This window comes from Pyrus communis, chromosome 5, assembly GCF_963583255.1.
Source record: "Pyrus communis chromosome 5, drPyrComm1.1, whole genome shotgun sequence".
NCBI classification, from domain to species: Eukaryota; Viridiplantae; Streptophyta; class Magnoliopsida; order Rosales; family Rosaceae; genus Pyrus; species Pyrus communis.
In genome coordinates, this window is record NC_084807.1 from 12,891,113 (window position 1) to 12,913,537 (window position 22,425).

The following is a 22,425-nucleotide window of genomic DNA, read 5'->3' on the forward strand; positions in this document are numbered from 1 at the left end:
ATACCAAATTCACCTTCATGCATCTTGCTGCCCACAGAAGCTAGAAACTATGATCTCAAATCTTCACATTTCCATATGTTTCCTTCATTTTATGGCTTACCTAATGAAGACCCTTTAGCTCATATTAAAGAGTTTTACAATGTTGTGAGTGGTTTACCTTTGCAGGGAGTAAGTGAAGCAAATTTGAGGATGAGAGTGTTTCCTTACACCTTGAAAGATAGGGCCAAGAGTTGGTTGATGACTCTAACACCAGGTTCCCTCACGACATGGGATGCCGTGGCTAAGAAGTTCTTGGAGAAGTTCTTTTCCACTCAAAAGACAGCCACATTAAGGGGACAAATCTTCAACTTCAAACAAGATGATGGTGAACCTTTCAATGAGTGTTGGGAGCGTTTTAAAGGCCTCTTGATACAATGTCCACACCATGGGTTACCTTTTCACTTACAAATGCAAATTTTTTATGATGGACTAACCCAAAATTGTCAATCAACTGTTGATAATGCAGCAGGTGGAGCATTGAAGAAAAAGAATGCTCAAGAGTCATATAACATTTATGAGATGTTGGGGTCTAATGCTCAACACAAAGATTTAAGGGGTAAGAAAGTTGGAGTCTATGAAACAAGTGCTAATCATGAGCTTTTGTTGCAGGTTGCTAACCTAGAAAGGAAGCTTGAATCCGTGCTCAACATGGTGCCAAAAGCAAATGAAGTGTGTGCCATTTGCAACATACCAAGCCATCCTACTCACCAATGTCCATCTAGGGAGGCTTATCCCGAGTATGTTCAAGAACAAGTGAACCTCATGAATTCTTACAACCAAAGGCCAAGGAATGATATGTATTCCAATACATATAACCCGAGTTGGAGAGATCATCCCAATTTTTCATGGAAGAACAACAATCCAATCCAAAATTTCCAACCAAAACCTGCCACTAGCCTTGAGGACACGGTTAAATTGTTAGCCCAAAACACTTTGCAATTCCAACATTCCACAAATAGCGCTCTCCAACAACATTCAGCAGCCCTAACCAAAATGGAGACACAATTGGGGCAGATTGCAGATGCCTTGAACCAAAGAGAGGTTGGGAAGTTTCCAAGCCAACCTGTGATACTCCAAAGGAACCAAGAGCAAGCCAAAGCAATCACTACACTTAGAAGTGGTAAGGTTATTGATAATAGAGTTGGCAATGAAGTTACTAATGAATATGATCATGTGAATGCAGGTGTCACTCAAGGAGACAATGAGAAATCAATTGAGGAACCAAGCCATGCCACTTCCTCCCTGGAAGCACCAAATCTTCACAAGGCCGAGAAACCATACACTCCACCAATACCATTCCCTGGAAGACTTGCCAAGAGCAAGCAGGATAAGTCATTCAAAGAAATTTTTGATATACTGAGCAAAGTGAATGTTAACTTACCTTTGCTTGATGTCATTAGGAACATGCCGGCATATGGGAAGTTCTTCAAGGAGTTAAACAGCTACAAAAGGAAGTATGGACCACATGAGAAGGTTGTGGTGTCTGAGAATGTGAGTGCAGTTTTGCAAAGAAAACTTCCACCAAAGCTCAAGGATCCAGGCAGTTTCTCTATCAACATCACCATAGGGGACAAGAAAGTAGAGAAGGCAATGCTTGATTTGGGTGCTAGCATCAACTTAATGCCTTATTCAGTGTACCTTCAACTAGGTTTGGGAGATTTGAAAGCCACCACCATTTCATTACAACTTGCAGACAGATCAGTGAAATATCCAAGAGGTATAGTAGAAGATATTCTAGTTCAAGTTGATAAACTAATCTTGCCTGCAGATTTTGTAGTGTTGGACATGGAAGAAGCTCCTATACATGATCGTGAGTTGCCAATATTGCTTGGAAGACCCTTCATGGCCACAGCCAAGACCATCATTGATGTGCAAAATGGACTCCTCACTATGACAGTGTTAGGAGAGACAGTTCAATTCAAAGTGTTTGAATCTCTTTCTCATCCTTCGTCATCTCTTGATTGTTATGCCATTGATGTGCTTGATTCACTTGTATTCTCTAAGTTCTTGCAGGCACAATCGAATGAACCCTTACAAACTGTTTTGAGTCAATCTCAAGATGAGTTTGATGAAGAAGATGCACTCATGGAAGAAGTAGCTGCCTTGGAAGCATTGGCATTGTATCCTTTGAATGTTTCACCTCGTTTTGAGCCTTTAGAATCATCAATATCACATCTAACTCCTTCCACTGTTAAGGCACCAAAACTTGAACTTAAGCCACTTCCACCACATCTAAAATATGCATATCTAGCTGAATTTGAAACTCTTCTAGTTATCATAGCTTCTGATCTCACCCCAATTGAAGAAGATAAACTAATTAGGGTGTTAAAAGAGTTCAAATCTGTTTTTGGTTGGTCTATTGCAGATATCAAGGGAATAAGCCCTACCATGTGCATGCATAGGATCCTTTTGGAGGAAGGAGCAAAAACAAGCCGTGAGCCACAAAGAAGGCTCAATCCACACATGAAGGAAGTTGTTAGGAATGAGGTGTTAAAATTGTTAGATGTGGGGATCATATATCCCATTTCTGATAGCAAATGGGTGAGTGCTATTCAGGTGGTGCCTAAGAAGGTGGGAATCACTGTGATGAGGAATGAAAACAATGAGCTTGTGACCACCAAGCCCACGGCCAGTTGGCGTGTTTGCACCGATTACAGGAAGTTGAATTCTAGCACTAGAAAAGATTACTTTCCTATGCCTTTCATAGATCAAATGCTTGAGAGATTGGCGGGTTACTCACACTATTGTTTTCTTGATGGTTACTCAGGTTACAATCAAATTGCAATCGCTCCGGAGGATCAAGAGAAAACAACCTTTACTTGCCCCTTTGGCACATTTGCATACAGGAGAATGCCTTTTGGACTTTGCAATGCTCCAGCAACATTCCAAAGATGTATGTTGGCCATCTTCTCTGACATGGTAGAAAGGTTCATTGAGGTATTTATGGATGACTTCTCAGTGTTTGGTTCCTCTTTTGATGAATGTCTTAACCATCTATCGTTAGTACTTCAAAGATGTCAGGAAACAAATTTGGTTCTCAATTGGGAAAAGTGCCAATTTATGGTGAAACAAGGAATTGTGTTGGGACATGTAATCTCTAGCAAAGGAATGGAGGTGGACAAAGCCAAAATTGACGTCATCACCAATATGGTAGCCCCCACCACTGTGAAGGGAGTAAGAAGTTTTTTGGGCCATGCGGGTTTTTATCGTCGTTTCATTAAGAACTTTTCAATGATCACTCGTCCATTATGCAATCTGTTAGCTAAAGATGTTGCATTTCATTTTGATAAGGCTTGTATGGATGCATTCAATACTTTGAAAAATGAACTAACCTCGGCTCCTATTATTATGGCACCAAATTGGTCTTTACCTTTTGAATTGATGTGTGATGCCTCTGACTATGCTATTGGTGCAGTTTTAGGGCAAAGGGTGAACAAGCTTCCACATGTGATCTACTATGCAAGCCGGACTCTGCATGATGCACAACTTAACTATTCCACAACTGAAAAGGAGTTGCTTGCTGTTGTTTTTGCCTTAGAAAAGTTTAGGTCATATCTTGTGGGATCTAAAGTTATTGTGTTTTCTGATCATGCAGCCATTAGGTATTTGATGACAAAGAAAGATGCTAAACCACGCTTGATTAGATGGATACTCTTACTACAAGAGTTTGACTTGGAAATTCGAGATAAGAAGGGCAGTGATAATGTTGTGGCTGACCATTTGTCCAGGCTTAATGAAAACCATGGAGTGGGACAACCCTTGCCCCTAAATGAATCATTTCCAGATGAGCAACTCTTTGTTGTTCAAGAAAAAGAACCATGGTATGCAGATTTTGTTAATTATCTTGCTTGTGATATAATGAGAAATGACCTTTCTTTTCAGGAAAGAAAGAAGTTCCTTGCCATGGTAAAGCACTACGTTTGGGACGAACCATATTTGTTTAAATATTGCCCTGATCAAATCATTAGGAGATGTGTCCCAGAGAGTGAGCAACAAAGCATCCTAACATTTAGCCACACATTGGCATGTGGAGGCCATTTTGGTGCCAAAAAGACATCTCTAAAGGTTTTACAATCTGGTTTCTTTTGGCCTACTTTATTCAAAGATGCTTTTGATTTTTGCTCTAAGTGTGATAGGTGCCAGAAGATGGGGAACATTAGTCGAAGAAATGAAATGCCATTGAACAACATTTTGGTGGTGGAACTCTTTGATGTTTGGGGAATCGATTTCATGGGACCATTTCCATCCTCTTTTGGCTACTTATACATATTGGTGGCAGTGGATTACGTATCCAAATGGGTTGAAGCCATTGCTACAAGAACTAATGATCATAAGGTTGTGTTGAATTTTCTTAAAGATGTGATTTTTTGTAGGTTTGGAACCCCAAGAGCTATTATTAGTGATGGTGGCAGCCATTTCTGCAACAAACCTTTTGAATCCTTGATGAAGAAGTACAACATCAATCACAAAGTGGCAACCCCGTACCATCCTCAAACTTCAGGGCAAGTGGAGATTAGCAATAGGGAGATCAAGAACATTTTGATGAAGACTGTGAGCCCTACAAGGAAGGATTGGTCATTGAGGTTAAATGATGCACTATGGGCATATAGAACAGCATACAAGACCCCCATTGGCATGAGTCCTTATCGCCTTGTGTTTGGGAAAGCTTGTCATTTGCCAATGGAGCTTGAACACCGTGCATATTGGGCCATCAAGAAGTTCAACTTTGATTACAAGGATGCTGGAGTAGCAAGGAAGCTCCAACTTAATGAGTTGGAAGAGCTTAGAAATGAGGCATATGAGAATGCCAAAATCTACAAGGAACGGACTAAGCTCTATCATGACAAGGCCATCCTAAGGAAGGAGTTTCACCAAGGTATGAAAGTACTTTTGTATGACTCACGTTTGAGACTTTTTCCAGGAAAACTGAAGTCTAGGTGGGTGGGACCATTCAAAGTCTTGCAAACATTTCCCCATGGAGCTGTGGAGATAGAGAACATGAAGAATGGCACTTCTTTTAAAGTCAACGGGCAGCGATTGAAACCATACTTGGATAAAGTGGATGAAGAGCAAGTGTATCAAGTCGTGGATGTTCTTGAATTTTCAACACCATGAACAAGCTACCATGTCTTGCCTAGACATTAAATAAAGCGCTTGCTAGGAGGCAACCTAGTGTGGTTTGTGTTCTTTCTTTATGTTGTGTTTATTTTATTTTGTTACCATTCTATTTTCTTTGCCTACTTACATTGCATACAAGTTTAAACATCGAGGACAATGTTTAGATTAGGTTTGGGGGTGGTTTGGAAGTTTTGTTTTGTGTTTGTTGTTTTGTGCTTGTGCCTATTTGAGGTGTTAGTTTTGGTTAAAAGTGTTTTTGCATGCTAATATGAATGTATATGAGGACTATGTTTGAAAACAAACAATTGGGTTGCTATGGAAAAGAGTTGCATCTTGTTGTCCTTTATAAAGCTATAACTCTTGAAATTATGATGATAGAGGTACCATACTCAAATTCTGGAAGAAGAATAGTGGAGACTACCCTAGTGAGTTATTTTGAGCCTAATTGCTTATTTGAGAGGGTTTAAAGTGTTTCTACTCCTATCTTTTTCTTTCATTTTCACTTTAAATGATCTCATTATTTCTATTTCGTTTGGATGCTAAGAATCATTTTCCTTTGCAGATACCATGTATTTAGTATCATTCATGAATGAACTCAATGAGATGATGTTAGGCTATGCATGTTTAACTACTAAAAGGCTTAAATCCTACCCATTTGTGTGCTCCATTCACCCTCGTTGCAGCCAAACACTTTAGCCCAATTCTTTCATCACCCACACCATAATCTACCCATTCTAGCCCATTACAAGCCATGCCTTATAGTTTGGGGAATACCAATGTGATGAAGACTAAGGGCAGATTGAGTTATAGAACAAGATTGTGGCATGTACCGAGGGCACCTATGTTGAAGATGCTTCTAAAAAAAAGGGGTTATATAAAAAAAAAAGAAAAGAAGAGAATTAAAATGGATACAAGTTCCAAATCTCCTCATTATAAGACATAGGGCCTGGATGCCAAAAACAAAGAAGAAAGAAAACAAATGCAATTGAAGAGCATGACCCTCAAGAACACTTTGGTATGCCCCAAGCTCTAGTACTTCATATCACTTCTCTCGTAACCTATAACCTAAGCCTTACATTACAATCTTGAGAAAGACCTAGCTGATCATTGAGGATGTATTGATAGGAGCATATTCAAGCGACTTAAATGGCTTGTTCTCGTGCATTTACGTTATGTTTCTTTAGTTATTTTAGTCCTTTAAGCTATTTTCGTGTGTTTGTAGGTCCAAAGGGCTAAAGGAGCAAAAAGATGCATTTTGGAGACTTTTGGAGCACTTTTGGGCTAAGGATGGTTAGCTTATGCTTGGCGCCAAAATGTTGGACGAAATTGAAGACCAAAGTGTTGGAACCTTGTTCCCTTTAGTTTTAAGACATTTAAACCTTTCCAATTCCCTTATGCCGTGCATCTCCACCTTTCTCCCAAAACCATACACATGCATTCATTATTCATTCCCTCACATGCTCCCATTACTTATCATCACCACTTATCACTTATCATAACCACATATCATATCACTTATCATCACCACTTATCACTTATCATAACCACATATCATATCACTTATCACTTATCACTTATCACTTATCATCATCACTTATCATATCACTTATCACTTAACATGCACCCATCACCTAACACAAAACCTTGCAGCCACATGCATTCCCCTTTTGCACATGCTTTCCCATTTCATTATTCATTCACCTTAATCATTCCCTCACATGTTTTCCCCAACCCATTGCAGCACATGCACATTCACCCTTCATTATTTCCATCCACATGCATTTATCATCATTCACCCAAGCTTTAATTCACATGCAAACACATTCATATCAACACATGCATTCATTATTTATTTACTTTGCATCCTTTAATTTAATCACATGCACATTCAAACAAACACAATCATTCCAGCCATACCTTGCATTTTCAGATTGTTCCTCCATCATTGCACCACAATGCAGCCACATGCACTTGTTCCTCTAACATTTCAGCCACTTGCACTCCCATTCTCTCCCAAAACCGTGCACATGCCTTCTCCTTGCATTTCCAGCCATTCCACATGCTATTTCAGCCACATGCACTCATAATCATTCAACCAACATGTGCACATGCAACCTAGCTGTCATGTTCCCCCCATTTCACCTATAAATACTCATTCATTCACACTCATTCATACACAATCCATTCACCACAGAAATAAGGCCTTTGTGCCAGAAATTCATCCATTCTCATACACACTTCCATTTCAGAAACTCATACATTGCAGAAATGTAGACATCAAACCACCCCCTTTGTGCCGTGAGTCTTCCCTACAAATCCAAACACCATCCTTCCATTCCTCCACCACTACCCAAACCATTCACACCATCAAACTATCCTTAGACCTTGTGCTACAACGAAGAGGAAGATAAGAGTGTCTAAACGTTCATACAATTCAAGTTTGAGTTGTTGGAATGTTTAGGTGTTTCTTTGATTTCTATGTTTAATTTCAATACTCTTTGTTTTGTACGAATGAGGCATGGAAGAGAAGAGTGCCTAAACGTTCATACAATTCAAGTTTGAGTTGTTGGAATGTTTAGGTGTTTCTTTGATTCTCTTTGTTTTGTATCATAAGGAACTAAACTCCCCCTTGGTTGGGGGGTGATTCGAATATATGTTTATGCTTGCATTTTGATTTGATTACTTCTAATTGCGTTTCATAAGTTGTGATTCAATTTGTTTAACCGTTTTATTGATAACTTATTTATGTATGTTTATTGAGAGTGCACGCTTAATTTTCATGCATGAATATGACGCTAGAATATAAGTGAGTTTCACCTAATAGTTACGAACTTATATTCACAAGTAGTGGAGGTTGCTTATAAACAATCGCGTTAAACGAATTCTTGGCAAGAGTTTCATGCATTCATAGTAACGAATGCCTCGTCAACACTTATCATTTTCATAGAGCGTAATTATTCTTGCTTGTACCTCTTCTATGCATTCATGTTGAGGACTTGTGGGGAATGTTTTGAATTGTCGCATGCATCATCCAATTCAATAACGTTAGGAAGATTTGAAGGTTAATTAGTGCATCACGGTTAACTTGGGGTGTTGAGTATCATAGTTTAATGAAATGCAATTGGAAATCATTTTATTATGCAAGTATAACATGTATGGAGATGAACCCCTTAGCCAATCTATCATCCATTCATTCCATTCCATCAAATTCGTTTTACAATCTGTTTAGTTTATTAACTTGTTTTGTTATTTCAATTTTCGTATAAATCTAAATCCCCCTTTACTTTAATGTCCAATTTAGTTAGAAATCAATTTAGTTTGTGCTTTTAAGTGTTTTGATTCATTTTATTTCCCAATTTTCGTCCAAATTCACCAAAGTGCTCAAAACTGCCCAGAAAGTGATTTTAAGGCAGTTTTGAGTGTTTTGGGTGATGTTTGAGTCTTTTGGTTTGTTTTAGTGTTTTAAAGTTTAGTTTTGCATTCTTTGAGTCTAGTATAGTGTTTTATATTGTGTTTTTACGTTTGAATCAAACCATAATCTTAAATTCGTCCAACATTGGGTTTAAGGTCAGAAACTGCCTAGTTAGTGTTTTTAGGCAGTTTTGAGTCTTTTGAACTTGTTTTGAGTCCTTTGAGTCTTTGTGAACGTTTTTAACTTTGTTTTTACGTTTTTGAGTCAAATCCAAGTGATTAACAATCCCTCCTAATCCCCGGTCCAGAACGATCCCTACTTATACATATACTACAATTTGACGAAAAGAGGGTTTAATTTATGCGCGTATAAATCTCGCATCATGTATTCATGGGTGATGGTAAGTGTGTGTGTTATCTATATTCTTAGCATCTGATTCATTTCATGAGATCTACTCAGAAACTGTGCTTCCATTTCAGATTTCATATGTGAGAATTTTGATTTCCTTTACATAATTTCACTCATATATGTTGTTGAGAGACTAAACCTTAAGATCTGAGTGAAAACTTGAGTGGATTCTGTGAGGAGTAGAGTTGAGGCGAATTCTATCTGAAGCATTTGGGTATGGTGACCTTGAAGTTGTAAGACATGGAGAAATATCTTTATACGTTACAATTGATACGATTCTTTGAAGTGGCAATCTTTTGAGTTGAATGAATGACAAAATCTTCATTGGTTCTTATTAGTTTGTTTAAAGCATGTTTTAACCAAGTTGTTTGCAGATTTTGTAAATGTTTGTGGGTGTCATCACTGTAAACCCTCAGGAGACACAACTCCTCCAACTAGGGACACCTAGGGGTTCAAAGGCTTGTTGCACATGCTCAGTGCAATCGTTTAGCTAGCGAAAGTGGTTTAGTTAGATGTTTGAGTTTTGTGTGTTTTAGTTTTAAGTTTGCTCGAGGACTAGCAAAAACCAGGTTTGGGGGTATTTGATAGTCACATTTTGCATGCATGTATAGCTTTCTTATTTGGCGTTTTTGTATTGTTTTTGGATTAAACTAGTTGCATTTTACTTTGTTTGGTGTTAGTGTGCAGCCAAGTGTGTAATAAGATCAATTGGAAGGCAAATGAAGGAATGTGGTGAAATTCGGCCAAATTGAGTGATTCTAAATAAAACAAGCATTGAAGTCAGATTAGGTGGTTTCAACACCAAAACATGCATTCACATGCATGTTCAAACACTTTGCACATGTTTCTTGGATTAAATATCCACATACCTGCAGATTATGTCCATTCCTTGCATCCTTTATTCCAGAAATTCCATTTCATGCCATCATTTCAGAAATCCAACCCATTCCTTTGTCCATGCCATGTGTTCTTCCCATTTTCAGACTTGTATAAACATTTTCTGGTGCTCCAATTGACCTTTGCAGGTTCCACTCCCTTGTGGCAGACTTTACACATGCATTTTGATTAAACAAAACACATACTTGCAGAATTGTCCAAGCCATGCGTCCACTACACTCAGAAACCCATCATTCCATCTGAATTATGCTCTGCCATCTGAGTAAACAAAGGCTAGATCCAATCTGAATGTTGGGGGATCACACACACCCTATTTGGCTCCATTTTCTGTCCATCATTCACTCTAATTCGTCCTCTCCATTGCATTGCATTCTACATTCTTTTCCTTTCACAGAAACTGCTCATTTTCTCTCCCTTTCCCATCCGCAAGGTTCCTTCTTCGTTTTCAGTCCATTACACACTCTAAAACCCCCCTACTTCACCCCATTCTCTGTCCATTTCTGTCCTAAGGGCAGAAACCATCCAAACCAAACCAATCTACTTCATCCGCACCACATTTGGAGAAGCAACACCAAGGAACTCTTCAAGGACTTCAACATCAGTTTTGCTTCAAGGGTTCATTCTTATCAATTCTATGTTCATTCATGTTTTATACTTTTATGTCAAATCTTTTGTAAACATGAATTGTAACTAAGCTTCCTCTAGGGATTCGATGTAACCTTGCAAAGTTGCTATGTAATTAAGTTAGAATGCTCAGTTTGTCTACCTAGTTCTTGATTCATTCTCTGTTATAATTGTGAATTTGTGGGTTGATTTGTATGCTTGATCGCCATTTGAGTTAACCACAGGTTGTTTAGCCAAGATTAAAACATACATCATGTCTAATATTGGTGGATTTGTGAATGAATGAAGGGAAAGATTGGCAAACATCCTGCCAAGTGTTCCCTTTGGTTTAGTGAACGTTTCTTGTGCATTACATACTCTAGATTATGAACCAAAGTTGCACATCACAATTAGGTTCAAGATTATAGACATTTGATCAAATCCACACATCATATGGTTGATCATATCCAAGTGAAACAAACTCAAGAAATTTGTAGATGAATGAGTATAAACCAACTTAACAAACATGGATTTAATTGAGCAATGGTGAAATCGAATCCCTAGTTTCATTTCCATTGATACTATCTCATTATATTGGTTGTTGATTCATTGATTTGTGTTTACTTCATTCTCTTATGCTTTCAAGTTAAAACAACAAAATCTGCATAGTTTGATTAGTTTGATTCAAATCTGCCTATTTAGACTAGTTTGATTCATTTCTTAGATTTCTTGCAAACAAGTAGTTACAAAGGTCCAATTAGTCCCTGTGGTTTCGACACCCTTACTTATGCCATTATACTAAATATATTCTAGCATTAGGAAGGAAATATTACATCAACAATGTTCCCCCCATTCCACCTATAAATAACCCTTCATTGCAGCCACAAAGGAGGGGGATCCATTCACCACAGAAATAAGGCCTTTGTGCCAGAAATTCACCCATTCCAAACACTCTTCCATAAACTCATCCATTGCAGAAATGTAGACCATCAAACCACCCCCTTTGTGCCATGAGTCTTCTGATGCGAGATTTATACGCACACAAATTAAACCCTCTTTTTATCAATTGTAGTGAAGAATGTAAGTAGGGATCGTTCTGGACCGAGGATTAGGAGGGATTGTTAATCACTTGGAAACTGACTCAAATACGTAAAAACAAGTTTAAAACACTATACTAGACTCAAAGAATGCAAAACTAAACTTTAAAACACCAAAACAAACCAAAAGACTCAAAACAGCACCAAAACACTCAAAACTGCCTTAAAAACACAATCTGGCAGTTTTGAACACTAGACACAACTTTGGACGAAAATTGGTTTTAACTTGACCTAAGACACTTAAAAACACAAACTAAAGTGATTTCTAACTAATATGACTCAACAAAGTAAAGGGGGATTGGTTTTGGACGAATTTAAAAACAAAACAAACTTTTTAAATTAGAACAGATTGTAGAACGAATTTGATGGAATTGAATGGATGGGAAGCTAGCTAAGGGGTTCATCTCCACACATGCCATACTTGCACACAAAATGATTTCTAATTGCTTTTCAATAAACCATTGAATTCTCAACGCCCCAGATTAACCGTGAATTGCACTAATTAACCCTCAGATTTTCCTAACATTATTGAATTGGATGATTGCATACGACAACCCAAAGTATTCCCCACAAGTTCCCTACATGAATTGCATAATAGAGATACAAGCAAGAATCATTAAGTTCTTTGAAAACCATAAGCATTGACGAAGCACTCGTTACTATGAATTGCATGAAACTTATGCCAAGAATTTACTTAACGCAATTGAGATCATCAACTTTTACTACTTGTGAATATAAGTTTGTAACGATTAGGTGAAACTTCCTTATATCCTAGCATTAGATTTACGCATGATAATTAAGCGTGCACTCTCAACCAACACACACAAATCAGTTTAATTCAAATAGATAAGTAAATTGAATTCACAACTTATGAAACACAATTAGAGGTAATCAAATCATATAGCAAGCATGTTCATGGTTTCGAATCCCCCCCTAGCCAAAGGGGGGTTTAGTTCCTCTTACGCACAAAACAAAGAGAATTGAAATTAAACATTGAATTTAAAGGAAAAGAAACACCTAGAAATTCCAGCGACGCGAACTCGAATTGCATGAACTCCCGAGCTTCCTTCTCCTCCTCCTTGGTGCGGCAAGGGTCTAGGGACAGGTTTAGGGCCTTAGGTGTATGGATGCATGGTTATGGAGGGATATAGTAGTGTTTAGGGGAAGGGGATGGTGCGGCAAGGCTTAAAATTAAGGAGAAAGGTGTTTGGACGAATTTCTGGAATTAATGAATGTGTATGAGAGGTGGTAATCTGATCTAGGGGTTAATATGAGTATATATAGGCACTTAAAACCCTAGGGTAATCAGATATGGACTTGAATAACCCAAATCCACAAGGAAATAGGCCATCTAGAAGGTAGGAAACCCCAAAGGAAAAGGAATAGAGGCGCCAGATTTTTAGGGTTCTAGAAACAAAGTGTTTTGTGGCAGAAATTGGCACTTCTAGAAGGATTTGGGGCGCCACTTTTGTAGGAGATAAGATAAGGTTCCTAGAATCATGTTTTAAGGGCCAAATTTGTAGGGAAAAAGAGATAAGGGTGCAGCACCTTTGTAGGGATAATGTTAGGGCTTCTAGAAAGCCTAAAAACTAAGGGGATTTGGATAAAACCCACGGCAAAGATAGGATAGGGCATCTAAGGCTTCTAGAAACCCTCCAAGATAAGGTAAAGTGCATGGCATCCCTATAGGATTAGGATAAGGTGTCCTAAAGTGTTTAGGACTCCTCTTTGTGGCTGAAAACCTTGTGCATTAGGATTAGGAAAGCTAATCCTTCTTCATCTTGGAATTCTTCTCCTTCTTGGACTTGGAAAGCTTCTTTGTTGCTTCACTTGAGACCATTTGGATTTTGACTTTCCTTCATCAAGTAGGAAACCTTAGTTGAGTAGGAATCTTCATTCTTCTAGGAATCCTATTTCAACTAGGAAACCCATCTTAACTAGGAATCCTAATTCAACTAGGAAACCCATCTTAACTAGGAATCCTAATTCAACTAGGAAACCATCTTCCATTTAGGGACTTTCCTACTTCAACTAGGAAACCTTGCTCAAGTAGGAATCATCATCTTCAAGTCTTCAATTTCGTCCATCCTCTTGGCTCCAAGCATATGATGTCCATTCCAAGCTCTAATTTGCTCCAAAAAGCTCCAAAATGCATCCTTTTGCATACTTTGCTCTTAAAACCTGAAAACGCATAGAACTAGCTTAAAAGACTACTTTACTAAGGAAAAACACTATAAATGCACAAAAACAAGCTAAACTAAGGTGCGCAAATATGCTCCTATCAAATTCCCCCACACTTAGCTTTTGCTAGTCCTCGAGCAAAACAAAATGAAACAAAGTAAATAAACGAAGTAAAACGAGTAAAACACAACCTGCACCTTCCAACAATCGCCTCAGGGATTTCCAATGCACATGACATGTTAAAAATCATCATTCCCACAGATTTTAGCCATCTTTACGCTTAAGCATTTACTTAATCATAGTCACTACTCATTAGTTCACAAATAACCAATTAAAACATGATTTTGAATGTAGTAACATGCCTTAGAGAATTTCCTCAATTCCTTACTAGATATGCACTCAATTTTCACACAGATTTTCTGACTACACACCCTATACTAGTTATATGTGAGAAGATAGATGTAAATATGAAAACGAATGCTCACATATATGTATGACAAAGAAAGCACTTTTCGGAGTTAATAACATGTTTAGATATGATCTCATGAATGGAACGCTACTACCTAAATGCGAGAACCAGTGACACCATATGCTCGTACCAATTTTAAACTCCACAAATTGAAACACATAACACTCAAGATTAAAGTCAAGGGTTGTAACGGGGCTAGGGGTATTGGCTAACAAAGAAAGGAAAAGGATAAAACAAACGTTCTTTAAACAATAGTAAGCAAAGCAATGAACTTGATACTTAGAATTCACTTAGAGTGCAGAGAATAACTTTAAACACAAAGGGGAATACACATGCATACTTAGGGTCAAATGCAACGTTTTGGACCCTTTCTTCAATAATCAACAACTTAGAGCTCATTTTATGCTCTTCCAACTCCTTTTCATACTTTTCACAACTTTTTCTTTTTTTTCTTCTTATTTTCCACGAATTTTCTTTTTTCTTTTCTTTCTCTCTCTTTTTTTTTTTCTTCTTTGCCGTGCCTCATTCAAGACTTTGGCACACCCCTATATCAAGAATCCTTCCCCCACACTTGTTTTCTACAATGCAATGATCAAAAGGAATTCATCTTTGAGTTATGCTTTTACTATGCTTCAAGAACAAAGGTATGGGTGGTCCTAATCTAGGCTAGGTGAGGATAATTGTGGTTTAACCAAGAAAGTAGGCTACACAAGGCTCAACGGGGTTAAATCCTACAAACAAATGAAATAGGGAAATATGGCAATTTGGCTATGGTGGTCACTATTAACTTCATCTTGAATATGTGTTATGCAATTCAATAACATGTTTTGAATGAAATTGGCATGGGTTCTAGTATTTGGAACTAAATGATGAAACGCCTTCTAAGTAGTAACCAAGCAAAGAATAATGAGATCATGCAACGACTTTAGAAAACAAGAATGCACAGATTTTAACTCTCCAAATAAACGTTTAGGCTCAAGTCTCACAAGGTTGTAGCATTTGTTTGAGTTCCTTCCTTCAAGCATGTTACAAAAACTGATTTTTCTTTTTTTCTTTTTGATTACATGTGAAGTCATAAGTTATAACCACAACCAAGCATGAACCAAAGAGTAAATCAAACTTTCATCCATGTTAATCATTCTCTTTAACAGTCATGCAATTACAAACCGAATCCTCATCATTGTGTTGGAAGGTACCCTAAGACACAAACAAACACACAAAAACAACTTAAAAACAACTCTTTTTGGGTTTTCAAAACAATTTTTTCAATTTTTTCTGGGATTTTCGGATTTTCAGAACAACAAATACTAAAACACACCAAAATAGCCTAAAAACACTTAAAAACAGCAAGAAACAACATTTGAAATTATGGGTGACAAAACCCTACGAATTTGCATCAAAACACTTTGGTTACTCCCCCACACTTAAATCAAACATTGTCCTCAATGTTTCAAGCATAGACTCACACAAATAGCAAACAACAAACAAAACAACATCTAACAACCTAACATGGCAGAAACAAAATCAACAACAAAGAGAAGAGTTTAGGAACGCAAATCTGGAATTGGAGTGCTTTCTCGGTCTTCCTTTGTTGAATGCATGGGTTGCCTCCCAAGTAGCGCTTGCTTTAACGTCGTACAGCCGGACGAACATTCTTCTTATCCTCTCTTGGAGCCCACGGCATGGAGTGGGATGTCCTCCACAACTTGCCCTTCAACACTTTCGTCATATGGCTCTATGAATGGGAGGGGATAGTGATCCTCCCTAATGGTGGTATTTTGGTTCCTATAGTTCATGTAGACGCTCCCACCACCTTGAAATCGATTTGGAACCTGCACCAAAGAAGGTAACAACCTATTAGTTGAAATGGGAATTGGAATTGGGATTGGAGACTTACTAGGATGTTGTGGCAATGCCCCTAGGGCAGCCACCATCTCGCCAATTTTATCCTTAGGTACGGCCAGATTGGGTGTTTTTAGGGCAGTGGCGTGCTCCTTGTGCTTTCTTCCAATTCCTTCCTCGATGGTGGTTTTAGATGCATCCTTCTTGATTGGTGTTGAACATTCCTGCCCTATATTTTTAGTTGTACCAATGGCAAAACAAGAACGAACGTCATTAGGATTCTCAATGTATTCAGAAACTTTAAAGTTAATCGTATCACCGCCAAACTCCATAGTTAAGGCTCCCTTGGCCACGTCAATCTTGGTATGGGCTGTTTTCATGAAAGGTCGTCCAAGTAAGAGTGGCGATGGTGGAGAGTGGGTTGAATCCTCCATGTCAAGCACATAGAAATCTGCAGGAAAAATCAAGTGGTCCACCTGCACCAAAACATCTTCCAAAACTCCTCTCGGGTATGCATTAGATCGATCCGCTAATTGAATAATAACACCATCATTTTTAAGCTCTCCTAGATTCATAGATGCATAAACAGAGTATGGCATGACATTAATTGATGCACCTAAATCTAGCATAGCATGTTCGAACCTTGTATTTCCAATTACACAAGGGATAGTGAAACTACCTGGATCTTTGCATTTAGGTGGCAGCTTTCTTTGCAACATTGCAGAGACATTCTCACTTACATGTACCACCTCTTTCTCCCGAATCCGTTTCCTTGTTGTACAAATCTTCCTCAAAAACTTAGCGTACTTCGGAATTTGCTTTATTGCATCAAGGAGTGGGATATTCACATGCACCTTCCTAAACGTCTCCAGGATGTCTTTTTCATCCTCCTCTGTCTTAGATTGCATAAACCTGCTAGGAAAGGGCACATTCAAAGGAAAAGCATTAGTAGGAACTGAACTTGACACGTTTTTACCTTTATTGGGTGAATTGGACGACTTGGGATCACTTGGAACTTGCGGCACATTTGGTTCCACCTTGGCCGTGAGTGGCCTTTGCTCCTCCTCTTCAGTTCTCAACTCGTCCTCCTCGTTGGAACGTGATTTGGATGGTTTGAGGTCAGATCCGACTTGCTTTCCACTTCGCAAATGCATAGCTTTTGCAGATTCGAATCCACCTTTCGGATTGACCACCGTTGAGCTAGGCAACCTTCCTTGCTCACGAAATTGCCCCATGAACTCGGCAATTTGTCCCACTTGCTTTTCTAAGTTGTCCACCCTCTTGTCTTGGATTTGCCTCTCTTTGTTTTGAGTTTGGACTTCCTGCGTCAAAGTAGTAAGTAATTGAAAAATCTTATCATTATCACTTGAATTACCTACATTGCTTTGGGCAGGTTGTGCTTGGGCTTGTGGTGGTGCCAACGGCTTTTGATAGAAACCCGGGGGTTGTTGCCTAAATCCGCTTTGTTGTTGACCTTGTTGGGGGTCTCGCCATTTGAAGTTCGGATGATCACGCCAACCGGGATTGTAAGTATTAGAAAACGGATCACCACGTGTTTGGTATTGGTCGCCATATCCCACGGCATTGAGTGTCTCCCACCCTCCATTCTCGATTAATTGTGGGCACTTGTCCGTAGGGTGTCCTTGCATGGAGCATACGCCACAAGAAGCTACGGTTTTGACTTTTGGACCTTCCACCACCTGAGAAAGCAACGTAGTAAGGTTAGCCATATATTCATTCATTCATATAAAACTATCTGTCTTAATTCGAATCTGTACATTTTATTTAATTTCGTATAAAACTCAATCCCCCTTTACTTTAATGTCCAATTTAGTTAGAAATACATTTAGTTTGTGTTTATGAGTGTTTTGATTCATTTTATTTCCCAATTTCGTCCAAATTCACCAAAGTGCTCAAAACTGCCCAGAAAATGATTTTAAGGCAGTTTTGAGTGTTTTGGGTGATGTTTGAGTCTTTTGGTTTGTTTTAATGTTTTAAGTGTTTAGTTTTACATTCTTTGAGTTAGAAAGTGTTTTAGTTTGTGTTTATGAGTGTTTTGATTCATTTTGTTACACAATTTCGTCCAAATTCACCAAAGTGCTCAAAACTGCCCAGAAAGTGATTTTAAGGCAGTTTTGAGTGTTTTGGGTGATGTTTGAGTCTTTTGGTTTGTTTTAGTGTTTTAAAGTTTAGTTTTGCATTCTTTAAGTCTAGTATAGTGTTTTATATTGTGTTTTTATGTTTGAATCAAACCATAATCTTAAATTCGTCCAACATTGGGTTTAAGGTCAGAAACTGCCTAGTTAGTGTTTTTAGGCAGTTTTGAGTCTTTTGAACTTGTTTTGAGTCCTTTGAGTCTTTGTGAACGTTTTTAACTTTGTTTTTACGTTTTTGAGTCAAATCCAAGTGATTAACAATCCCTCCTAATCCCCGGTCCAGAACGATCCCTACTTATACATATACTACAATTTGACGAAAAGAGGGTTTAATTTATGCGCGTATAATTCCCGCATCAGTAGTTCCTCCTTCATTTGATGCTGTGGACATGAAGCAACAAGAGATTTAAAACGTTCATAATAAGTAGGAAAGGATTCACCTTCATCTTGTTGAATTCCACTTATCCTTTTCCGTAGGAGGATGACTCGAGAAGTTGGGAAAAACTTCTCCAAGAAAGCCCGTTTCATGCTCTCCCATGATGTGACAGTTCCGGGAGCCAATTCGTACAACCAATCTTTCGCTTTCTCTTGGAGAGAAAAGGGAAAGGCCTTCATCTTCAAGATGCTTTCATCCACGTTCACCGGAGTCATGCTTGAGCAAACGACTTCAAACTCCTTCAAGTGCTTGTTCGGATCTTCCATGGATAGCCCATGGTACTTCGGAATGTGATATAACAGGCTTGACTTCAATTCGAACTCGGCAGTCTTGTTGATGCGAGTTTTATACGCACACAAATTAAACCCTCTTTTTATCAATTGTAGTGAAGAATGTAAGTAGGGATCGTTCTGGACCGGGGATTAGGAGGGATTGTTAATCACTTGGATTTGACTCAAAAACGTAAAAACACAATATAAAACACCAAACTAGACCCAAAGAATGCAAAACTAAAGTTTAAAACACTAAGACAAACCAAAAGACTCAAAACAGCACCAAAACACTCAAAACTGCCTTAAAAACACAATCTGGGCAGTTTTGAACACTAGACACAACTTTGGCCGAAAATTGGTTTTAACTTGACCTAAGACACTTAAAAACACAAACTAAAGTGATTTCTAACTACTATGACTCAACAAAGTAAAGGGGGATTGGTTTTGGGACGAATTTAAAAACAAAACAAACTTTTTAAATTAGAACAGATTGTAAAAACGAATTTGATGGAATTGAATGGATGGGAAGCTAGCTAAGGGGTTCATCTCCACACATGTTATACTTGCATATAAAACGATTTCCAATTGCTTTTCAATAACCCATGAATTCTCAACGCCCCAAGTTAATTAGGTTCGCTTAAATTAACCTTCAGATTTTCCTAACGTTATTGAATTGGATGATTGCATACGACAACCCAAAACATTCCCCACAAGTCCCCTACATGATTGCATAATAGAGATACAAGCAAGAATCATTAAGTTCTATGAAAACCATAAGCATTGACGAAGCACTTGTTACTATGATTGCATGAAACTTATGCCAAGAATTTACTTAACGCGATTGAGATCATCAACCTTTACTACTTGTGAATATAATTCCATAACGATTAGGTGAAATTTCCTTATATCCTAGCATCCAATTTATGCATGATAATTAAGCGTGCACTCTCAACCAACACACACAAATCAATGTAATTCACATAGATAAGTAAATTGAATTCACAACTTATGAAACGCAATTAGAAGTAATCAAATCATATAGCAAGTATGTTCATGGTTTCGAATCCCCCCCTAGCCAAGGGGGGGTTTAGTTCCTCATACGCACAAAACAAAGAGAATTGAAATTAAACATTGAAATCAAAGGAAAAGAAACACCTAGAAATTCCAGCGACACGAACTTGAATTGCATGAACTTCTGAGCTTCCTTCTCCTCCTCCTTGGTGCGGCAAAGGTCTAGGGACAGGTTTAGGGCCTTAGGTGTATGGATGAATGGTTATGGAGGGATGTAGTAGTGTTTAGGGGAAGGGGATGGTGCGGCAAGGCTTAAAACTAAGGAGAAAGGTGTTTGGTGGCTGCGGCAAGGGTGTGGAGAAGGTTGGACGAATTTCTGGAATTAATGAATGTGTATGAGAGGTGGTGGTCTGATCTAGGGGTTAATATGAGTATATATAGGCACTTAAAACCCTAGGGTAATCAGATATGGACTTGAATAACCCAAATCCACAAGGAAATAGGCTTAGAAATCAGAAATAGAAAGGGATAATGCTTCCTAGGTGCGGCAGGTAAGGAGATAAGGTGATAAGGCTTCTAGAATGCCTTGCAAGGCAAGGGAAATCAGCTTTCTAGAAGGGATAGGTGCGGCACTTAAAGGATAGGGCAGATTTAGGGCTTCTAGAAACCCTCCAATGCAAGGAAAACTCATGGCAAGGATGGATAAGGGTTCTAGAACAAAGATAAGGTTTCTAGAACAAGGATAAGGTTTCTAGAACAAGGATAAGGTGGCCTAAATGGATAAGGACTCCTATTTGCACATGGAAACTTTGCCTATTAGGATTAGGAAACCTTGTCTTTGTCATTCCTTCTTCATCTTGGACTCCTTTTCCTTCTTGGACTTGGAAAACTTCTTTGTTGCTTCACTTGAGACCATTTGGACTTTGCCTTTCCTACTTCAAGTAGGAAACCTTATTTGAGTAGGAAACTTTGTTCTTCTAGGAATCCTAATTCAACTAGGAAACCCATTTTAACTAGGAATCCTAATTCAACTAGGAAACCATCTTCCATCAGGGACTTTCCTACTTCAACTAGGAAACCTTGCTCAAGTAGGAATCATCATCTTCAAGTCTTCAATTTCGTCCATCCTCTTGGCTCCAAGCATATGATGTCCATTCCAAGCTCTAATTTGCTCCAAAAGGCTCCAAAATGCATCCTTTTGCATACTTTGCCCTTAAAACCTGAAAATACATAAAACTAGCTTAAAAGACTACTTTACTAAGGAAAAACACTATAAATGCACAAGAACAAGCTAAACTAAGGTGCGTAAATATGCTCCTATCAAATTCCCCCACACTTAGCTTTTGCTAGTCCTCGAGCAAAACAAAATGAAACAAAGTAACTAAATGAAGTAAAACGAGTAAAACACAACCTACACCTTCCAACAATCATCTCAGAGATTTCCAATGCACATGACATGTTAAAAATCATCATTCCCATAGATTTTAGCCTTCTTTACGCTTAAGCATTTACTTAATCATAGTCACTGCTCATTAGTTCACAAATAACCAATTAAAACATGATTTTGAATGTAGTAACATGCCTTAGAGAATTTCCTCAATTCCTTACTAGATATGCACTCTATTTTCACACAGATTTTCTGACTACACACCCTATACTAGTTATATGTGAGAAGATTGATGTAAATATAAAAACGAATGCTCACATATATGTATAACAAAGAAAGCACTTTTCGGAGTTACAAAGCATGTTTATCAATATGATCTCATGAATGGAATGCTACTACTTAGATGCGAGAACCAGTGACACCATATTCTCGTACCAATTTTAGACTCCACAAATTGAAACACATAACACTCAAGATTAAAGTCAAGGGTTGTAATGGGGTTAGGGGTATTGGCTAACAAAGAAAGGTAAAGGATAAAACAAACGTTCTTAAACAATAGTAAGCAAAGCAATGAACTTGATACTTAGAATTCACTTTAGAGTGCAGAAAATAACTTTAAACACAAAGGGGAATACACGTGCATACTTAGGGTCAAATGCAACGTTTTGGACCCTTTCTTCAATAACCAACAACTTAGAGCTCATTTTATGCTCTTTCAACTCCTTTTCATACTTTTCACAACTTTTTCTTTTTTTCTTCTTATTTTCCACGAATTTTTTTTTTTTTTTTTTCTCTCTCTTTTTTTTTTTCTTTTCTTTGCCGTGCCTCATTCAAGACTTTGGCACACCCATATATCAAGAATCCTTCCCCCACACTTGTTTTCCACAATGCAATGATCAAAAGGAATTCATCTTTGAGTTATGCTTTTACTATGCTTCAAGAACAAGGGTATGGATAATCCTAATCTAGGCCAGGTGAGGATAATGTGGGTTAACAAACAACATAGGCTAAACAAGGCTCAACGGGGTTAAACCTACAAACAAATGAAATAGGGAAATATGGCAATTTGGCTATGGTGGTTACTACTAACTTCATCT

At 38.1% G+C, this 22,425-nt stretch overlaps 1 protein-coding gene and 1 non-coding gene across 2 annotated transcripts; one reads left to right on the forward strand and one right to left on the reverse strand.

Annotated features, from left to right (window-relative positions):
• Positions 1-320: 320 nt before the first annotated feature.
• Positions 321-431, reverse strand: LOC137735799 (small nucleolar RNA R71). The gene has a single exon (XR_011068705.1). It is a non-coding gene; the product is annotated as a small nucleolar RNA R71 (small nucleolar RNA).
• A 2,065-nt stretch (positions 432-2,496) lies between these two features.
• LOC137734292 (uncharacterized) lies at positions 2,497-10,046 on the forward strand (the record flags this gene model as incomplete). The annotated part of the gene is made up of 5 exons (XM_068473583.1): positions 2,497-2,584; positions 3,308-3,502; positions 3,704-4,072; positions 4,319-4,552; positions 10,003-10,046. Coding segments are annotated over 5 exons (930 nt in total), but the record flags the coding sequence as incomplete, so codon positions are not given.
• Positions 10,047-22,425: the final 12,379 nt, after the last annotated feature.